The sequence below is a fragment of the Amblyraja radiata genome, chromosome 8, assembly GCF_010909765.2.
Source record: "Amblyraja radiata isolate CabotCenter1 chromosome 8, sAmbRad1.1.pri, whole genome shotgun sequence".
Taxonomy (NCBI): domain Eukaryota; kingdom Metazoa; phylum Chordata; class Chondrichthyes; order Rajiformes; family Rajidae; genus Amblyraja; species Amblyraja radiata.
In genome coordinates, this window is record NC_045963.1 from 72,432,087 (window position 1) to 72,448,983 (window position 16,897).

The 16,897-nt window shown below is 44.1% G+C and overlaps 1 protein-coding gene and 1 long non-coding RNA gene across 2 annotated transcripts in view; both read left to right on the plus strand.

Moving 5' to 3' along the window:
- The window catches only part of shld1 (shieldin complex subunit 1), a 76,909-nt gene extending 73,500 nt beyond the window's left edge, over positions 1-3,409 (plus strand). Inside the window, exon 3 of the mRNA XM_033026221.1 lies at positions 1,057-3,409. Within this exon, the coding sequence (XP_032882112.1) occupies positions 1,057-1,478 (422 nt within the window). The 3' untranslated portion in view covers positions 1,479-3,409. The remainder of the gene's footprint in view (positions 1-1,056) is intronic.
- Positions 3,410-5,790: 2,381 nt separating this feature from the next.
- LOC116975783 lies at positions 5,791-8,862 on the plus strand. Its single transcript, XR_004412771.1, has 3 exons — positions 5,791-5,862; positions 6,632-6,636; positions 8,850-8,862. It is a non-coding gene; the product is annotated as an uncharacterized LOC116975783 (long non-coding RNA).
- The last annotated feature ends 8,035 nt before the right edge of the window (positions 8,863-16,897 follow it).

The window sequence follows — 16,897 nt, forward strand, 5'->3', positions numbered from 1 at the left end:
TTGGTCTGAAGGGACTGTTTCCACGATGTATGACTCTACTCTAAACCAACAATTAATTCTTATTAATTAGGATCATTTCATTAATTTAAAAAATGAGAACAAAATTTTAGTGTGTCAAATGGAATATTAAATGTCTATTTAGGCTTGATAGAAACACCAAGGGCATTTCATTTTTACATCTACCACAGAGTAAAGTATTTTCCTTTTTCTGTCCAGATGCATTAAATTTATAATGTCATTTGTACAGGATTATTTCAACAAATGATGTCAATGAAGCTAAGATTATTTTACATGAACAAAATAAGAAGTGAAGTTGATGATTATAATGTGAAGTTGACTTTTACATGTTCATACTATGATTTTAAATTATTAAAGCGACAATTAAACTTTTCTGTAAGGAGAATTTAACATTTTGTTCAAACCAAAAAAACAAAAATATAAAAGGGCGCAGCGGTAGATTTGTTGCCTTACAGCGTCAGAGACCCGGGTTCGATCCTGACCACGGGTGCTTGTCTGTACGGAGTTTGTACGTTCTCCCGTGACCTGCGTGGGTTTTCTCCGGGAGCACCGGTTTCCACCCACACTCCAAAGACGTACAGGTTTGTAGGTTAATTGGCTTGGTATAATTGTAAATTGTCCCTAATATGTGTAGCATAACGTCAGTGTGCGGTGATCGCAGTTTGGTGAAGACTCGGTGGGCCTGTTTCCATGCTGTATCTCTAAACTAAACTAAACTAAATTAAACTAAACTAAAAAGTAAAGTAAAATAATCCACTCCACATCCGCTCTATCTTGGGCATGGAAACAGTTTCCATGCTCTGAAGCAATTTCCGAAGCATATTTTTCTGTCCAGGTGTATTCCATTTATGAAGAAATTTGTAGAGGTTTTTTCAACAAATTATAGCAATGAATCTAAGATGATTTTACTTGAACGAAATGAAAAAGCGAAGTTGATGTTTATAATGTGAAGTTAGCTTTCGCATGTTCATACTGAGATTTTAACTTATGAAGGCGAGAATGAAAATTAAAACTGTTAACTAGTAATGTCTTCCGCAGATTCAGACCATCCAAATTGTGAAGAGGGCACTGCCTCAGTTGAAGATGCAGAGTTGCAGCGTGGCAATGAAGATAACCAGCAATGTATTGGCATCACACAAATTATGGAAGATTTTTTTAAGGGCGCAGAACAACGGAAGTCTTTGGAGTCTAACCCTCTCTCGGAGAAAATTGCACATCTGTTGACCTCAAGAATTTCACAATTGAAACAAGAGCCGGGTGGCCAGTATCTCCTTCGAAGCTTTCAAATGGCGCTGGTCCTGTGTCACACACAGGGTCCTGACATTTTCAAGCAAGGGAATGTTACCAATGAGCATTTCTGCTCCTCGGTCAATTTTGCTCGTCATTCCGCCGAATTCCACCCTTTGCCAGGACTCTCACAGGACGTTGTCAGTTTTATACAACAGGAGATTTCAAAGTGAAGAACTACGCACGGTTTAAACACCGGCCAGATGCAGAAATCCAACTTTTATTAGGAGAAGATTGACACAAAAAGCTGGAGTAACTCAGTGGGACAGGCAGCATCTCTGGAGAAAAGGAATGGGTGACGTTTCGGGTTGAGACCCTTCTTCACAACCTTTATAATAAAGTTATCAGTTGTTGCTTCGCCAATTTGATAGAGATTTTTGATTTTGACAACTTTTCCAAGAGGATTACCGATGATGGTAGTCCAGTAGATGTTCTCTCCACGGACGTTACCAAGGCCTTGCACAAGGTTCCACAAGGTCAAGCAGGCAAGTTTGGAGGTTAGGTTACCTGAGATCCAGGGTTAGCATTATCTACTTGTATTCCCATTAACCTAACAGAAGAGAGCTTAAATATTTGGCTCTACTACAAACAAGTGTGGTATTAAGACTTACATTTTATATTATTTGACTAATTTCATTGAAAAACATCTGAAATCATTAGTATGGATAAGTACGGATGTTAGAGGTTATGGGGTGAAGGCAGGAGAATGGGGTTAAGAGGGAAAGATAGATCAGCCATGATTGAATGGCAGAGTAGACTTGATGGGCCGAATAGCCTAATTCTGCTCCTATCACTTATGAATGTATGAATCGCCATTTTGTGAGTTTATCCTAACTGCAATTTAAATGATTCATGAGAAGAAACAAGGAACTGCAGATGCTGGTTTACAAAAAAAAGACAAAGTGCTTGAGTAACTCTGTGGGTCATGCAGCATCTCTGGAGAACATGGATAGATGACATTTTGGGTTGGGACCCTTCTTCAGACGTATATGTGACTTTGTTTTGTGACTGTGGAACAATTGCTATGAAAATGGAAGCCCATTTCTTTGATTGCACAGTTACCTTTTCAATAAAACAAGCAAAACCGGATCTGCTAGTTAATGAATGTGGCAACTGGAGTGAAAGGTCGGATCCACCAACAATAATGATGATCAGTTGGCCATTTGTAAGTGGAAAGTGCGACAAGGTATAAGATTTCCATTGAACTGGAATTCCATGCATTATCCAAAATTAGTGAACATTTGTTGTACTTATAATATTGTTGAAGAAAATACAGTGCTTAATCTATTAATAGATGTGTTAACCATGCTTCAAAATATGAAGAAAAGTTGGATTATGAAAAATTGGATTATCAACCAAGTTCTTTTTTAATCATATGCTGTTGTATCAAAGAACATGGATGCTCCTTTTTTTGCTTTTATTAATATTGATGAGAAGGGAAGAAATTGCAGGGGCTCTGACAGGGATACTTTCATCATCTTCAGTCCCTGGAAAGGTATTGGAAAATTGGAGGGTGGCTAATGTGTCCACTGAGTCCATGGCGACGATCGATGATCCTTTCACACAGTAATGTTATCCCACATCGCATCCACTCCCTACACACTCGGAGGGCAATTTACAGAGGAAAATTAACCTACAAACTCACACTTCTTTGAGATGTGGGAGGAACAGCCGCATTTTCACATCCATTATATCCTGCTGTTCCTGTGCTGACAAAATTTAAAATTCCCTGCAGTAGAACCATTCATCGAGATGTCCAAAGGCAATACAGTTGATAACTTTATTCCTTCTCCGTCTCAGTCGAGGCACCTCTCGTCTCTCTCCTAATTAGCACAGCTAAAGATTTAAAACATGGCATGGTGAAATGAGAGCTACTAAATCCATATTCTACCACAGTGAGTTGAAGCTTCAATCGCCACGGGCCCTGGCACCAGATCTGGGAGATAAACTAACAACAGGCCATGTGTCTTGAGTAAAACATTGTAAAACATGGAATATTGTTCTCAATCCAGCTGCAAAGATGTATGTATAATGCTTGTTTTGATTTTCTTTTACGGGGTTGTAAATCTTGCACCCATAATTAAAAATTAAGTGCTGAAGTTTTTATGCCTTGGTTCTTGAATTTGTTGTGGCTTGGTTCTTAAATAGCCCATCTAAGTCACGCTGCCACACATGGCCATGGGTGAAGTCATAAGTACTCCATTGATGTCTTCTTAACCCTTTTCCTTCCTTATACAATCCTCTGAATGGAATCTATCGCTGGTGACATTTCTTATTTTCTTACTTGGTGTCATTGAGAATGCAGATTTTCCATTTGGGTAGCTTACAACCTCACATTCTGCTTGGGTAGTTTATAACCCAACAGTATGAACAGTCTGAAGAAGGGTCTCGACCCAAAACGTCACCCATTCCTTCTCTCCAGAGATGAGTTACTCCAGCATTTTGTGTCTACCTTCGATTTAAGCCAGTTTCTGCAGTTCTTTCCAACACGGAATGAACATTGAACATTGAACTCTCCAATTTTAGCTAACTAATCAACAACAAGCCTTTCAGTGTCCTCCGTCCCCTTCCACCTATATCCCATCCTCTGGATTCACATTTATGCCTCTTCTCACACCCTTTTGTCTTCTTCCTATCCCTGACCTTTGTCTACTTATCTACCAATCAACTGCTACCCCCCCTCCCCCCCCACTCCACACTCACCTGTATCCACCAATCACTTGCCTGGCATTGTCCTGCCCCCCATCTCACCCCACCTCTCTCTTCCAGCTACTCTTCTGAATTACTCCAGCACTTTGAGTCTTTTGTAAACCATCATCTGCAGTTCATAAGCGCATAAGTGATAGTAGCAGAATTAGGCCACTCAGCCCATCAAATCTACTCCACCATTCAATCATAGTCGATCTACCTCTCCCTCCCAACCACATTCTCCTGCCTTCTCCCCATAACCTCTGGCACCCATACTAATCAAGAATCTATCTATCTCTGCCTTAAATATATCCACTGACTTGGCCTCCACAGCCTTCTGTGGCAAATAAGTCCACAGACTCACCACACTCTGACTAATAATAATAAATTTTAATAATAAATTTTATTTATGGGCACCTTTCAAGACTCTCAAGGACACCTTACAAAATTTAGTTAACAGAATACAAAACATGTAAGCGGAATGAAACAAAACAAAAAATAACGACAAAAAAAATAAAAATATATTAAAGACATCAACAATACACAATTCAAAGACACAATTCAAAGACACAATTCAAAGAGAGTGCAGCGGCACCTAATTGCGCCAGCGTTCACTCTCCCTTCCGGCAGCCCTCTTGGAAACGGAACAATAAGGATCCGCAGACCCGCAGTTCCGCAATGTTTTTATCGGCGGTCTTCAGCTCACCGGAGCTCCAGCGCGGCGACCCAGGCAAGGCATCGCCCACTCCGCTCCGCGATAGCGCTCCAGCGCTGTGCCGCCGCCGAAGCCGAGGTGCTGGGCGGTCCCCTCGGGAAAACGCCGCTCCAGGCCTGCTGGTAGGCCGCGAGGACGGGTCGACGGTGCAGCCCGGAGAAAAGCTGCCTCTCCGACCAGGTAGGGACCTAGAAAGTAGTTTCCCCCTTCCCCCCCCCCCTCTCCCCCCACATAAAAAAGTCTAGACCTAAAAACAAACACTGAAACTCACTAAAAATTAAAGAAAAGAGTGAAAAAGACGGACAGCTGCTAGCTAGCAGCCGTGCCCCAAGATGGCGCCCCCTCACATGACTAAAGAAACTCCTCCCATCTCCTTCCTAAAAGAACATCCTTTAATTTTGAGGCTATGGATCTCTAGACCTAGACTCTCCCACTAGTGGAAACATCCTCTCCATGGGTGAGGTTTCGGGTCGAGACCCTTCTTCAGACATAGAACATATATGGTTGGTGTGGACATGGTGGATTGAAGGACATGCTTCCAAGCTGTATCACTAAACTAAACTAAACTGATTTCCAATTCTGCCAGCCACCTACACACAATAGGTGATTAACCTTCTATTGGATGTAGAGAGAAACTGGAGCATCTGGAGAAAGCCTACACACAGAGACAATGCAGATGGACCTGGGAGCTGGGAAGGAGAAAAAAAGCGATGAAACTTTCTGTTACTTTAGCTGCTGTTTCACTTATTTGGAAGATAGGTGAGTGATCCTGCTGAATTATACAGTGCAGAGGTTACTGAAACCAAACAACGTGACATTTGTCCATCCAAGGAGAAGAGTGTTGATGACATTAAGAAACCCCTCGGCTAAGGGTTTGTTAATCTTTCCCTTGGAGGTTGAGGGGAGATCTGACAGATGTGCTTAAAATGATGATAGGGTAGACAGTTACAGGGTGGAAATGTCTAAGGCTGTGGGTTTAAGGTGAATGGAGCAAAGTTGAAAGGAGATGTGTGGGGGCAGGTTATTTTACACAGAGACTGGCGAGTGCCTGGAATGCACTGGCAGAGGTTGTGATGGAGGTAGATACGATAGTGGTGTTTAAGAGGCCTTTGGATAGCCACATGGACATACAGGGAATGGAGCAATATGGATCAGTTAAGGATGAGAACATACATTTCAAGTTATTTATGAGCATTGTGAAAAATGATATCCCAAATGCTCCAACTCTTTAATTTTCATGTTAACGGCTAATATTTCAGCAAACATGGCTGTCATAATTTTGACAAAACAGCTTAAGTATACTGCGCTTAATAAGGAAATAAATTCCATGTGTTAATAAATAGAAAAAATAAAACATACCTGTGGCCAAACAGTATTGGCATACCTAATTGGGTCTGTCATGAATTGAGCTTCAGAATGTTCTGTACTATAGCCATTAATTGACAATCGATAGTTGGATTAATTACCTTCCTGTAACACGCATAGAATGAAATGAATACCACTTTGTTCTGTTTGTACTTTGAGGTCTTAACACTGCAGTAATGTCTCATGATGTTCCCCAGTTAATAGGATGATCTTTGAAGAGAATGTACAGCGGCTGGGCAGGAGGAGGATGAGAAGCCAGAGGGAGATGTTAAAAATCCTTGAGTGAGACAGTTTCGCTTCAAGTAAAAACATTGTACCAATACTAAATAGTTTGCCTGGAAATGAGATGCACAGAATAGTTATCTATCTCCTGGTACTCATTTCAGCTTGCACCAAAATTCATACAATCTAATCAGTTGGGATAGTTTTCTTGTTTTCTATGGTAAGCAGAAACTGTAATTTATTTGTATAATCTTTCACTCAAGAGATTGTACGAGGGCGAGGGGGGGGGGGGGGGGGGGGGGGGAGAGGGAGGGAGGGGGGGAGAGAGGGAGGGAGTGAGGGTAGATAGGGAGGGGGCATCTCCCTCCTCCCCATCTCCCTTCTCAAACCCCTCCCATTTTCCTCTACCACCCCACTCCCCACCCCATCTCCCTCCTTCTCATTTCCCTCATCCTCCCCTCACTGCCATTCCCCGCCCCAGGAGCTACCCAGGTCGTAGAGCAGCACCAGGGCCTAGATCTCGGCCTGGTTCTCATACTCAGCCTGGCCCAGGTGGTGGCGGTCAGATCGGCTGCCGCCTGGGCTCCAGTCCAGGCCCCGACTTCATCTCCGGGCTCGTCCCTGACCCCGGACCCAGGCTCGTCCTTGGTTCCAGCAGCAGCTTCTTTCTCGGCCCCATCCCAAGCCCCGGGCTCGGCCCTCACTCCAGCTCAAGCACCACCCTCCCCACCAGGTGTTGGGCGTTGGGCGCCGCGCGCTTCTCGTTCACCGTGAGCGCTGGAGTGCCCCTCCCTCCCGGAGTCTCCCGTCCTGCCTTGCGAGTGCATTGTGACATCACTTGGGATTTTTTCCTGAAATGGGTGAGTATTCGAGCTGTTTTTTAAAACTTTAAACAATTAACAACTTCGGAACTATAGGTGGGAATGCGAAGGTAAGATGTTTATTGCCTCGCGGGGAAAATGGGAGTAGATTGTGTGAAAATGGGAAGGTTGTGGCCTAGCGTTTGGAAGAAATTAGGCATTAACCAGACACACACACATACGCGCACACACACACACACACACACACTCACACACACACACACACACACACACACACACACACACACACACACACACACACACACACTCACACAGCCACACTCACACACACACACACACACACAGCCACACACACACAGCCACACACACACAGCCACACACACACACACACACACACTCACACTCACACAGCCACACACACACAGCCACACACACACAGCCACACACACACAGCCACAAACAAGCCGAAGAGTTTTAGCATTACAGAGATGGGCCAAATACAGGCAGGTGGGACGTTGGGCCAAATGACTCTAAATACACAGATAAAACAGGGCTAAGTGATGTATTTGGCCCGATTTTTACATTGAGCTGAGTTAGTAGAAGATAGTCAACTTGATTGTAGTGTTCTTTTGACAAATTTATAGCAAAAAACTAATCAAGAAACAGAATGTCAGGAATTACTGATTATTCATCTAGCCTTGAACTAATTTTTCTGTAACATGATTTTTTTTCCATTCAAATCCCATGTAGTTACTGCAGAGTTGTGATAAACAAATGAAATCCATTAATTTTATGTTCTGCCTCATTGCTCCATTTGTAATTGTCTGGGGAGTTTCCAGTTTAATTTAGGGATACAGCACGGAAACAGGCCTTTCGGTCCACCGAGTCCACGTCGATCAGCGATCCCCGCACATTAACACTATCCTACACACACTAGGGACAATTTACATATACACCAAGCCAATTAACCTACATACCTGTACATCTTTGGAGTGTGGGAAGATCTCGAAGAAAACATAGGCGGTCATGGGGAGAACGTACAAACTCCGTACAGACAGCACCCATAGTCGGGCTCAAACCCGGGTCTTTGGCGCTGCAAGCGGTGCAAGGCAGCAACTCCACTGCTGTGCCACTGTGGCTGCCCTGTCAACAGTTTGTTTACAGTTTACAGTTTATGAAATATTTAAAAGAATAAACAAGAAATACCAATGTTAACATTTTAACAGTAATATAAAAGTGTTTTACCCTTTTAAAGTACAGTGTTTCATATTTAGAAACATGGAATTGCAGGGGCTGGTTTGCAAAAGAAAAATGCAAAGTGCTGGAGTAACTCATCAGGTCAGTGGGAGATGGCGGCCTGGTGTTTATATACGGCGTGATGGTCAAGGAGTAGGTATGAGGAGGTGTTTCCGATCTGGCATTTGGCCTCTGCACAGTCGAAAGGTCAGCCCGCCAGACTACAGCAGCACCTCCCTTGTCGCCAGGTTTGATAACAATATTGGAATTGTTGCTGATTGAGTGGAGGACTTATGAGTTTAGGGATTGTGAGACTGGAGTGGGTAAGGGGAGTGGAGACGTCACGACGGTTGAAGTTGCGCTGGCATTAGGAAATAAAAAGGTGCACAGAGTGTAGAAGGGCGGCAGGAAGAGTCCACGAGGAGGAGGAATGTTGGAGACAGGAGAAGGGGTCGTCACTGGGAGGTGAGGACTCGATGCCTGAGAAAATGGCCCAGAGGCAGAGGAGATGGAAGAACTCGCCATCATGACAGGCGCGGAACTCGCTGAGAAGTAGGTGTTGTATTTAAGTGTGGATATTTAATGTTTTATTAGTTTCGCTTAGTTTAGTTTAGAGATACTGAGTCCACGCGTTTAGAGATACCTTTGGCTAACTGAGTCCACGCCGCCCAGCAATCCCTGTACACTAACACCATCCTACACATTAGAGACAATTCACGATTTTTACCAAAGCCAATTATCCTACAAACCTGCAAGCCTTTGAAATGTGGGAGGAACCCGGAACACCCGGAGAAAACCCACGCGGTCACGGGAAGAACCTATAAATTCCGTTCAGGCAGCACCCGTAGTCAGGATCGAACCTGAGTCTCTTGCACTGTAAGGCAACAACTCTACAGCATCGTCACTGTGCCTCTGCCTTTTTGTTGCCTTTCTTGTGTTTTAATCTCAAAGAAGTTTTTAATGTGATGTGACGCATGTATAAATTCTTTAAAACTAAAAAAGTTGATTATAAGTTTGAAACTGTATCTTTAATGTTTCTCAAATGAAGGATTTTGCAGCTGACAGCAAATTTTAATTCCAACGCACTAGTCTGGTGATAAATATTTAAAGAATTCTTATAAAACTTTGTATCCTCTGAAAGTAACCATTGAAAAGTATTACGGAAAACGTAGTTGGCAAAATAATTTCCACTAATTGTGGATGACGCATGGGATTCCCAGAGGTCAATGGAAATCTTATACCCTGTCGCACTTCCCATTGGCAAATGGCCAACTGATTATCACAGTATTTCCACATTTTCCCTTTGAAATGTAACTATTGAATACCTTTCAGAAATTGGAACTTGACAAAACTCTTCTACAAGAGTTGGTTACAGTTTTATGCCTCATTATCAGTCATTTTTATTGTCCTTTATGACGAGGTCAGAAATTTAGTTTAGTTTCATTTAAAGATACAGTGAGGAAACACTGTAGCCAAAGAAAGACACAAAAAGCTGGAGTAACCCAGCGAGTTGGACAGCATTTCTGGAGACCCTTCTTCAGACTGAGAGTCAGGGAAATGGGAAACGAGAGATATAGATGAGAGATATAGAACAAATGAATGAATGATGTGCAAAAAAGTAACGATGAGCAGGGAACTGTGTTAGCTGTGTGCTAGGTGTGAACGAGTTAAACAGACAATGAAACTCACCAGGACAACAGTAAATCTAGTACAACGATTAGGGAGAGGGTAGGATAGAGAGAGAAGGGATACAAGGGTTACTTGAAGTTAGAGAAATCAACTTCATACTACTATAAGCTGCCCAAGCGAAATATGGGGTGCTGTTCCTCCAATTTGCATTTGGCGTAACTCTGACAGTGGAGGAGGCCCAGGACAGAAAGGTCAATGTGGGATTGGGAGGGGAGTTAAAGTGTTTGGCAACTGGGAGATCAGGCAGTCCCAGGCGGACTGAGTGAAGGTGTTCAGTGAAACGATCGCCCAGTCTATGCTTGGTCTCGCCGATGTATAAAAGAGTCCACACCTGCAAAAAACAAAGAAAGAACCTCCTCCAACCTCATCTACTATATCCATTGTTCAAGGCGCGGGCTCATACACGGTCCTGCGCTCCAAGGAATAGAGACTCGGCCTACTCAACCTCTCCCTACAGCTCGGACGCTCGAGTCCTGGCAACATCCTCGTAAATCATCTCTGAACCCTTTCAAGCTTGACAATATCTTTCCTATAGCATGGTGCCCAGAACTGGACACAATGCTGTAAATGCGGTCTCACCAACGTCTTATACAGCTGCAACCTGACCTCCCAACTTCTATACTCCACAGAGGCTTATCTATATAGGTTCCAGATACAGGGACAGCTACTTCCAGATTTAGGGACAGTTTCTCCAGATTCAGGGATGGTGTCTTCCCAGTTTTCACACAAACGTACCGTCCTCTTGCTAGCTGGAGTGCGGTCCTAGCATCTGCCTCTTTGGAGCCCTTTGAACTACCAATAATCAGTGTTTATCGGACTTTATCTTGCACTAAATTCTGTGTCCATCATCCTTTGTCTGTACTCCGTGGACGGCTTATTTGAAATCATGTATAGTCTTTTCTTTGACTGGATAGAAGGCAAACAAAGGGTTTTTTCACTTACCTCAGTATACATGACAATAATAAACTAAACTAAACTGAAAAAGTGCAGTTGATGATTATGATGTGAAATTCGTTTTCGCATGTTTATTGTATGAATTTAAATTGTTAAGATGAGAATTTAAAAAAAATTACGCAAATTTAAACTTTTTGTTTAAACCAAGAAAACAAAAAAAAACATTTTTAAAAAAAGGGTGTCATGGTGGCGCAGGGGTAGAGTTGCTGCCTTATAGCGCCAGAGACCCGGGTTCGATCCTGACTACGGGTGCTGTCTGTACAGAGTCTGTATGTTCGCCCTGTGACTGCATGGGTTTTCTCCCACGCTTCAAAGACGTCCAGGTTTGTAGGTTAATTGGCTTGGTATAAGTGTAAATTGTCCCTAGTGCGTTGGATAGTGATCGTTGGTCAGGGTGAACTTGGTGGACCGAAAGGGCCTGTTTCCGCGCTCCCTCTGTCTATCACTAACTCAGCAGGTCAGGCAGCTTCTCTGACAGTTAATGTGGGTGTATCTGGTCAAAACCAAACAACAGGTTTGTAAGAATTGAATGTTTCCAGCAGTGGCGGACTGGCCAGGGTGTCAGCTTGCCCGATGGCAAGTGGGCAAGTGGGCCCCTGATGAAGTGGGCCCTCTATATCAAGTGGGCTCCTGATGAAGTGGGCCCCCTTTGTCTCTTGGCAACCAATATTTTTAGACCCAGTCCGCCACTGGTTTCCAGACATGCCAAATGTTCAAGGCACTGCCATTGATTGTAATAGTACTCCTCCCACACTCCAAAGACGCACAGGTTTGTAGGTTAATTGGCTTTGGTAAAAATTGCAAAATGTCCCTTGTGTGTGTAGGATAGTGTTAATGTGCAAGGGATCGCTGGTCGGTATGGACTCGATGGGCCGAAGGGCCTGTTTTCGCACTGTATCTCTAAACTAAACGAAACCATACTAATCTCCCTGAATGTATTATTTTCAAGTATTATGAGTCTTTGGAAAAGGAGAAATATAATTTAGACTGAGCAGGAGAATGTGGAAAATGTAGAAAGCCTTTGGCAAAAACATGATAGATTTATTGAACCATAAGACATGTGTCAATGATGTAATAATTCTTGAACCATTGATTGGTCCAGAACTTGTGTCTAGCCTGGATAACCCAGATTAAAATTAAAAATTCTTGCAATGGAAGCTGCTCAGAATATTTCAGTGCATCTTCACTCTCCAAGTGAGTTGCCGTGGTAATCTTGTTAGCTTCACAGACGTCAGGTCAGATAAAACCTTTACTTCTCCAGGCTGCAGGATTTAATATTTGACACACAAAGGATGTCTGCAGACACAAACTTTGCTTAAGGAGTCCTTTGAGAACACTGCAATAATACACCGTAATAAAAGTGAGTTTATTAAATCCCGAGCAAGATTGCAGTAAAAATTCTTAGTATGTCTTTGCGGAATTATTTTGTTGGTTTTGTCATTTAACAAATTAAGCTAGATGTGTTGTTTTATAATCAGGCTACAGTGATAATATTTGGACTAAATGTGTGCCTTAACTGTGCGCACTTAGAAATGTGAATGCTCGGATTGCATCGTGCGATTTTATTCAGCGCGGTGCCAGGGATATAGTATTAGCAACCCGTGCGATCTATGAAATTAGACTGGGCTCCTACATTCCAAATCCATACTGCCGTGAATACCAGGAGTTACAATGAGGGCAAATGCATTTCCAATTTAGAGCAGAATTGCTTTTAACTGGCAAATTGCTCACAACATTGAAGTGAACCCTTTATTTATCGAGTATCTAACCAACACTCGACCTTTTGATCACAATCCTCACATCCCTCGGAGGTCGGACGGGCCACGGTGGGTGCCAGAGGTTAGACGAGGATGTGCTGCCAAGAACAAAGGGAGACTTGTCAGTGTCCTTTATGTGGCGACTCTTTGCATACCTTGTGTATGGTACGCAAAACAAAGAATTTCACTGTGACAATAAAGTATCAATCGATCAACTTTATGAATCTAGTTTAAATAATATCTTGTGCCACTTTATTATTGTGGCATTTAATTTATTATAAATGTGCCACTTAAGCCCTTTATTATTGATTATGTGGAATTTACATTTATTCCCAACCCCAGTACAGCTTTGAAATGCACCTGTAGACTGTTAGACTGGTGAGTTTGAGTTGATGTATGAGAATGATCCCAGGAATGAGTGGGTTAACATATGATGAGCGTTTGATGGCACTGGGCCTGTACTCGTTGGAGTTTAGAAGGATGAAAGGGAGACCTCATTGAAACGTACCGAATAATGAAAGGCTTGGATAGAGTGGATGTGAAGAGGATGTTTCCACTAGTGGGAGAGTCTAGGACCAAAGGCCATGGCCTCAGAACAGAAGAACGGAGATGAGAAGGAATATCTTTAGTCAGAGGATGGTGAATCTGAATCACTGGCCCACGGCCGAACCCCGGATTCAGGTCGCCGCCGCCAGAACGCTGCCTCAGCTACCGGAGCACCGCCTCAGCCCCGCGCCGGGCCGCCTCAGCCACCGGAGCGCCGTCCCAGCCCCGAGCCGGGCCGCACTCACAGGAGCCCCGTCCCAGCCTCGAGTCGTGCCGCTGCCACAGGAGCAACTCAGCCCCGCGCCGGGCAGCCCTCACCGGAGCGCCGAGTCATGCCGCTGCCACTGGAGCTCGAAGACAGCCAGCCTCGCGTTGGTGCGTCCTGGCTGGCTCTACCTCCGGAGCCTCGAGGTCGGTCGCAGGTTGGAGGCCGCCAGCTCCGCCATTAGGCCTCAGCGCAGACGGAGGCAGAGAAGGGGGATACGACAAGAAAAATTCGCATTCCCCCGAAGGGAGAGACAGAAAGCCCTGTTTCAGCCCCCCCACCCACACATAACACAACCTAATAACCAAAGATTTAACTAAACAAGACAAAAAAAACAACACAAAAAAGTAAAAACAGACGGACTGCAGGCGAGCCGCAGCCGTTCAACAGCGCCGCCACTTCCGGATCTCTGCGCTTGGGTTCTTTAACTTGACGAAAGAAATCAGAAGGCCTAAAAGTGGGCAGGAGACAGCTCTGGCAGATAGCAAAATAAAAGAAAGGGATGGTTCGGGTGGACACACAGAGATAAGAGTAGGGGAATCGTGAACCATAGGACATAGGTTTAAAGTGAGGGTGGGGGAGACATTTTTAATAGGGGTAACTTTTTCACATGGGTGGTAGGTCTATGAAACAAGCTGCCAGAGGAGATAATAGAGACAGGGACTAGTCAAGAGTGTTTTACTGTCGTATGTCCCAGATAGAACAATGAAATTCTTACTAGCAGCAGCACAACCGACTATGTGAACTTAGTACACTCTAAACAATATAATACACGGGACAAATAGTTCAGTGTGACACACACACACACACACACACACACACACACACACACACACACACACACACACACACACACACACACACACACACACACACACACACACACACACACACACACACACACACACACACACACACACACACACACACGTTTTCCCCCACATGTTAATATTGCGATGGTTGGTAGGTAAATTAGCCTAGCCACCAGTGTGTGGGTGGTCAGTCCAAGCTGGCCATCCGCGAGTCACGGTACCAGGCCGAAGAGGGCTCTGCCCGAAGCGGCTGCCTGCCCCTTTTCCGGGGTTACGTCCACGCCCGGGTGGTATTAGAGAGAGACTGCGCGCTGTCCACGGGCACCAAGGGGGATTTCCAGGACCGCTGAGCACTGCGGGGGGTTGAATGCATCCTAGACATTGAGTGTAAGATAGTTTATCGTTTATTGTGTATTATGGTGGTGGATTCTGTTTTGTTTTTTACTGTACTGTATATATTATTTTAATATTTGAATAAATATTTTTGATTAAAAAAAGTGTGTGGGTGGTCAGGAGAATCAGAAGCAAATGGGCCTCTGTGAGAAATCAAGCGATTGATGGGGATGCTCTAAGATCTGGCATAGACTTAATGGTTCAATGGTACTTTATTGTCACTACCGAGGGACAGCAAAAGTATTACAATCTTAGGTAAGTGGAATAGTACACTGAGACAGTATACAAGAGTATTAAGGGTGGCGCAGTGGTAGAGTTGCTACATTACAGCGTTTGCAGCGCCAGAGACCCATGTTCGATCCCGACTATGGGTGCTGCCTGTATGGAGTTTTATGTTCTCCCCATGACCCATGTGGGTTTTCTCCGAGAACTTTGGTTTCCTCCCACACTCCAAAGACGTACAGGTTTGTAGGTTAATTGGCTTGGTAGAAATGTAAACTGCCCCTAGAGTGTGTAGGGTAGTGTGCGGGGATCGTTGGTCAGTGTGGACTCGGTGGGCCGAAGGGCCTGTTTCCGTGCTGTATCTCTAAACTAAACTAAACTAAACTAAACTAAGTCGCCACGTTTTGGTGCCATTTTTTATGATTCAAGTTGTTATAAATGTAGAGATCTTAAATTGACCATGAAGGCTCGTTGTCCTGGCAGTGTTAAAGGGTCACAGCCTGGCCAAGCAAAGTTGTTGGCATCCATCACCGCTGCTCCACTGCTCCATGCCACTGCGGGCCGCGTCCGATCCTAGCGTTCGGCCACTTGGAGCGGTGTCCATTCCACTAGAGCTCCAGGCTGCTGCAGGGCAGGGTTCTCAGCCTTATTGCACCCATATTCAACAGTGGCTTGGTATCTTAAGGCACAGGATTTGAATAGTATAGAAAACAACTTTGCAGAGTCGAGAACAAATGTTTAGGAAAGAACTGCAGATGCTGGTTTGAATTGAAGGTTGACACAAAATGCTGGAGTAACTCAGTGGGACAGGCAGACTGAAGAAGGGTCTCGACCCGAAACACCACCCATTCCTTCTCTCCAGAGATGCTGCCTGTCCCGCTGAGTTACTCCAGCATTTTGTGTCTACCTTCGAGAACAAATGTTAATGGGTATGAGCTGAAGAGTCTCCTTCTCTGTTGTAAAGAAGCAGAAGAAACATATGAAGCTATAATTATTATTTTTGTAATACAGCTTGTTCTCAGGATGAAAATCTACCATCCTTAACTGGTCCTAAAGGTATGCCTACATTCCAACCTCTCCCATAAACCATCTTCTGGGAGTTCACAATCACGGCACACCGCTCTCTTCTCATGGCCACTTGGGATAGGTAATAAATGTTTACTTTAAAAAATTGAATTTTAAATATCTCCATTGAACTTATTCCTGATATTGATGGGGTTTGGATGGCTCCGTTGGGGAGGAAAGATTTGTAATTGGAAATGTTATAAGACTGTAATATTGTGTGTAATTAGCTATCTTAAGCACTTGGGGTATTCTGATTTACTGCTCCTTCTGAACCTTCTGAATTTTGTAGTCGGCAGGGCAGTACTCTGCATATCACCAACTTGGACAATTTTACATTTTTATCAAGCCAATTAACCTACAAGTCTTTGGAGTGTGGGAGGAAACCGAAGATCTCGGAGAAAACCCACACAGATCATGGGGAGAACGTACAAACTCCATACAGACAGCACCCGTAGTCGGGATCGAACCCGGGTCTCTGGCGCTGCATTTTGCTGTAAGGCAGCAACTCTACCGCTGCGCAACCGTGACCGCCTCCTGCTGTCCTTGAGAATTAAATAGGATTAAACACTCAAAGGTGTAGCCGCGGGCTCCGGCACAGTCCCCAGCTCTGCCTCCTTATTTGTTGGTTACGTCAATAAGTCCATGTTCCAAAGGTACACTGGCACCATCCCCCAACTCTTTCTCCGCTACATCAACAACTGCATTGGGGCTGCCTCCTGCAGAACTTGTTGATTTCATCACCTTCACCACGTACTTCCAACTTGCCCTCAAATTCACTTGGACTATCTTTAACACCACACTCCCCTTAGATAAACACAAAATGCTGGAGTAACTCAGCGGGA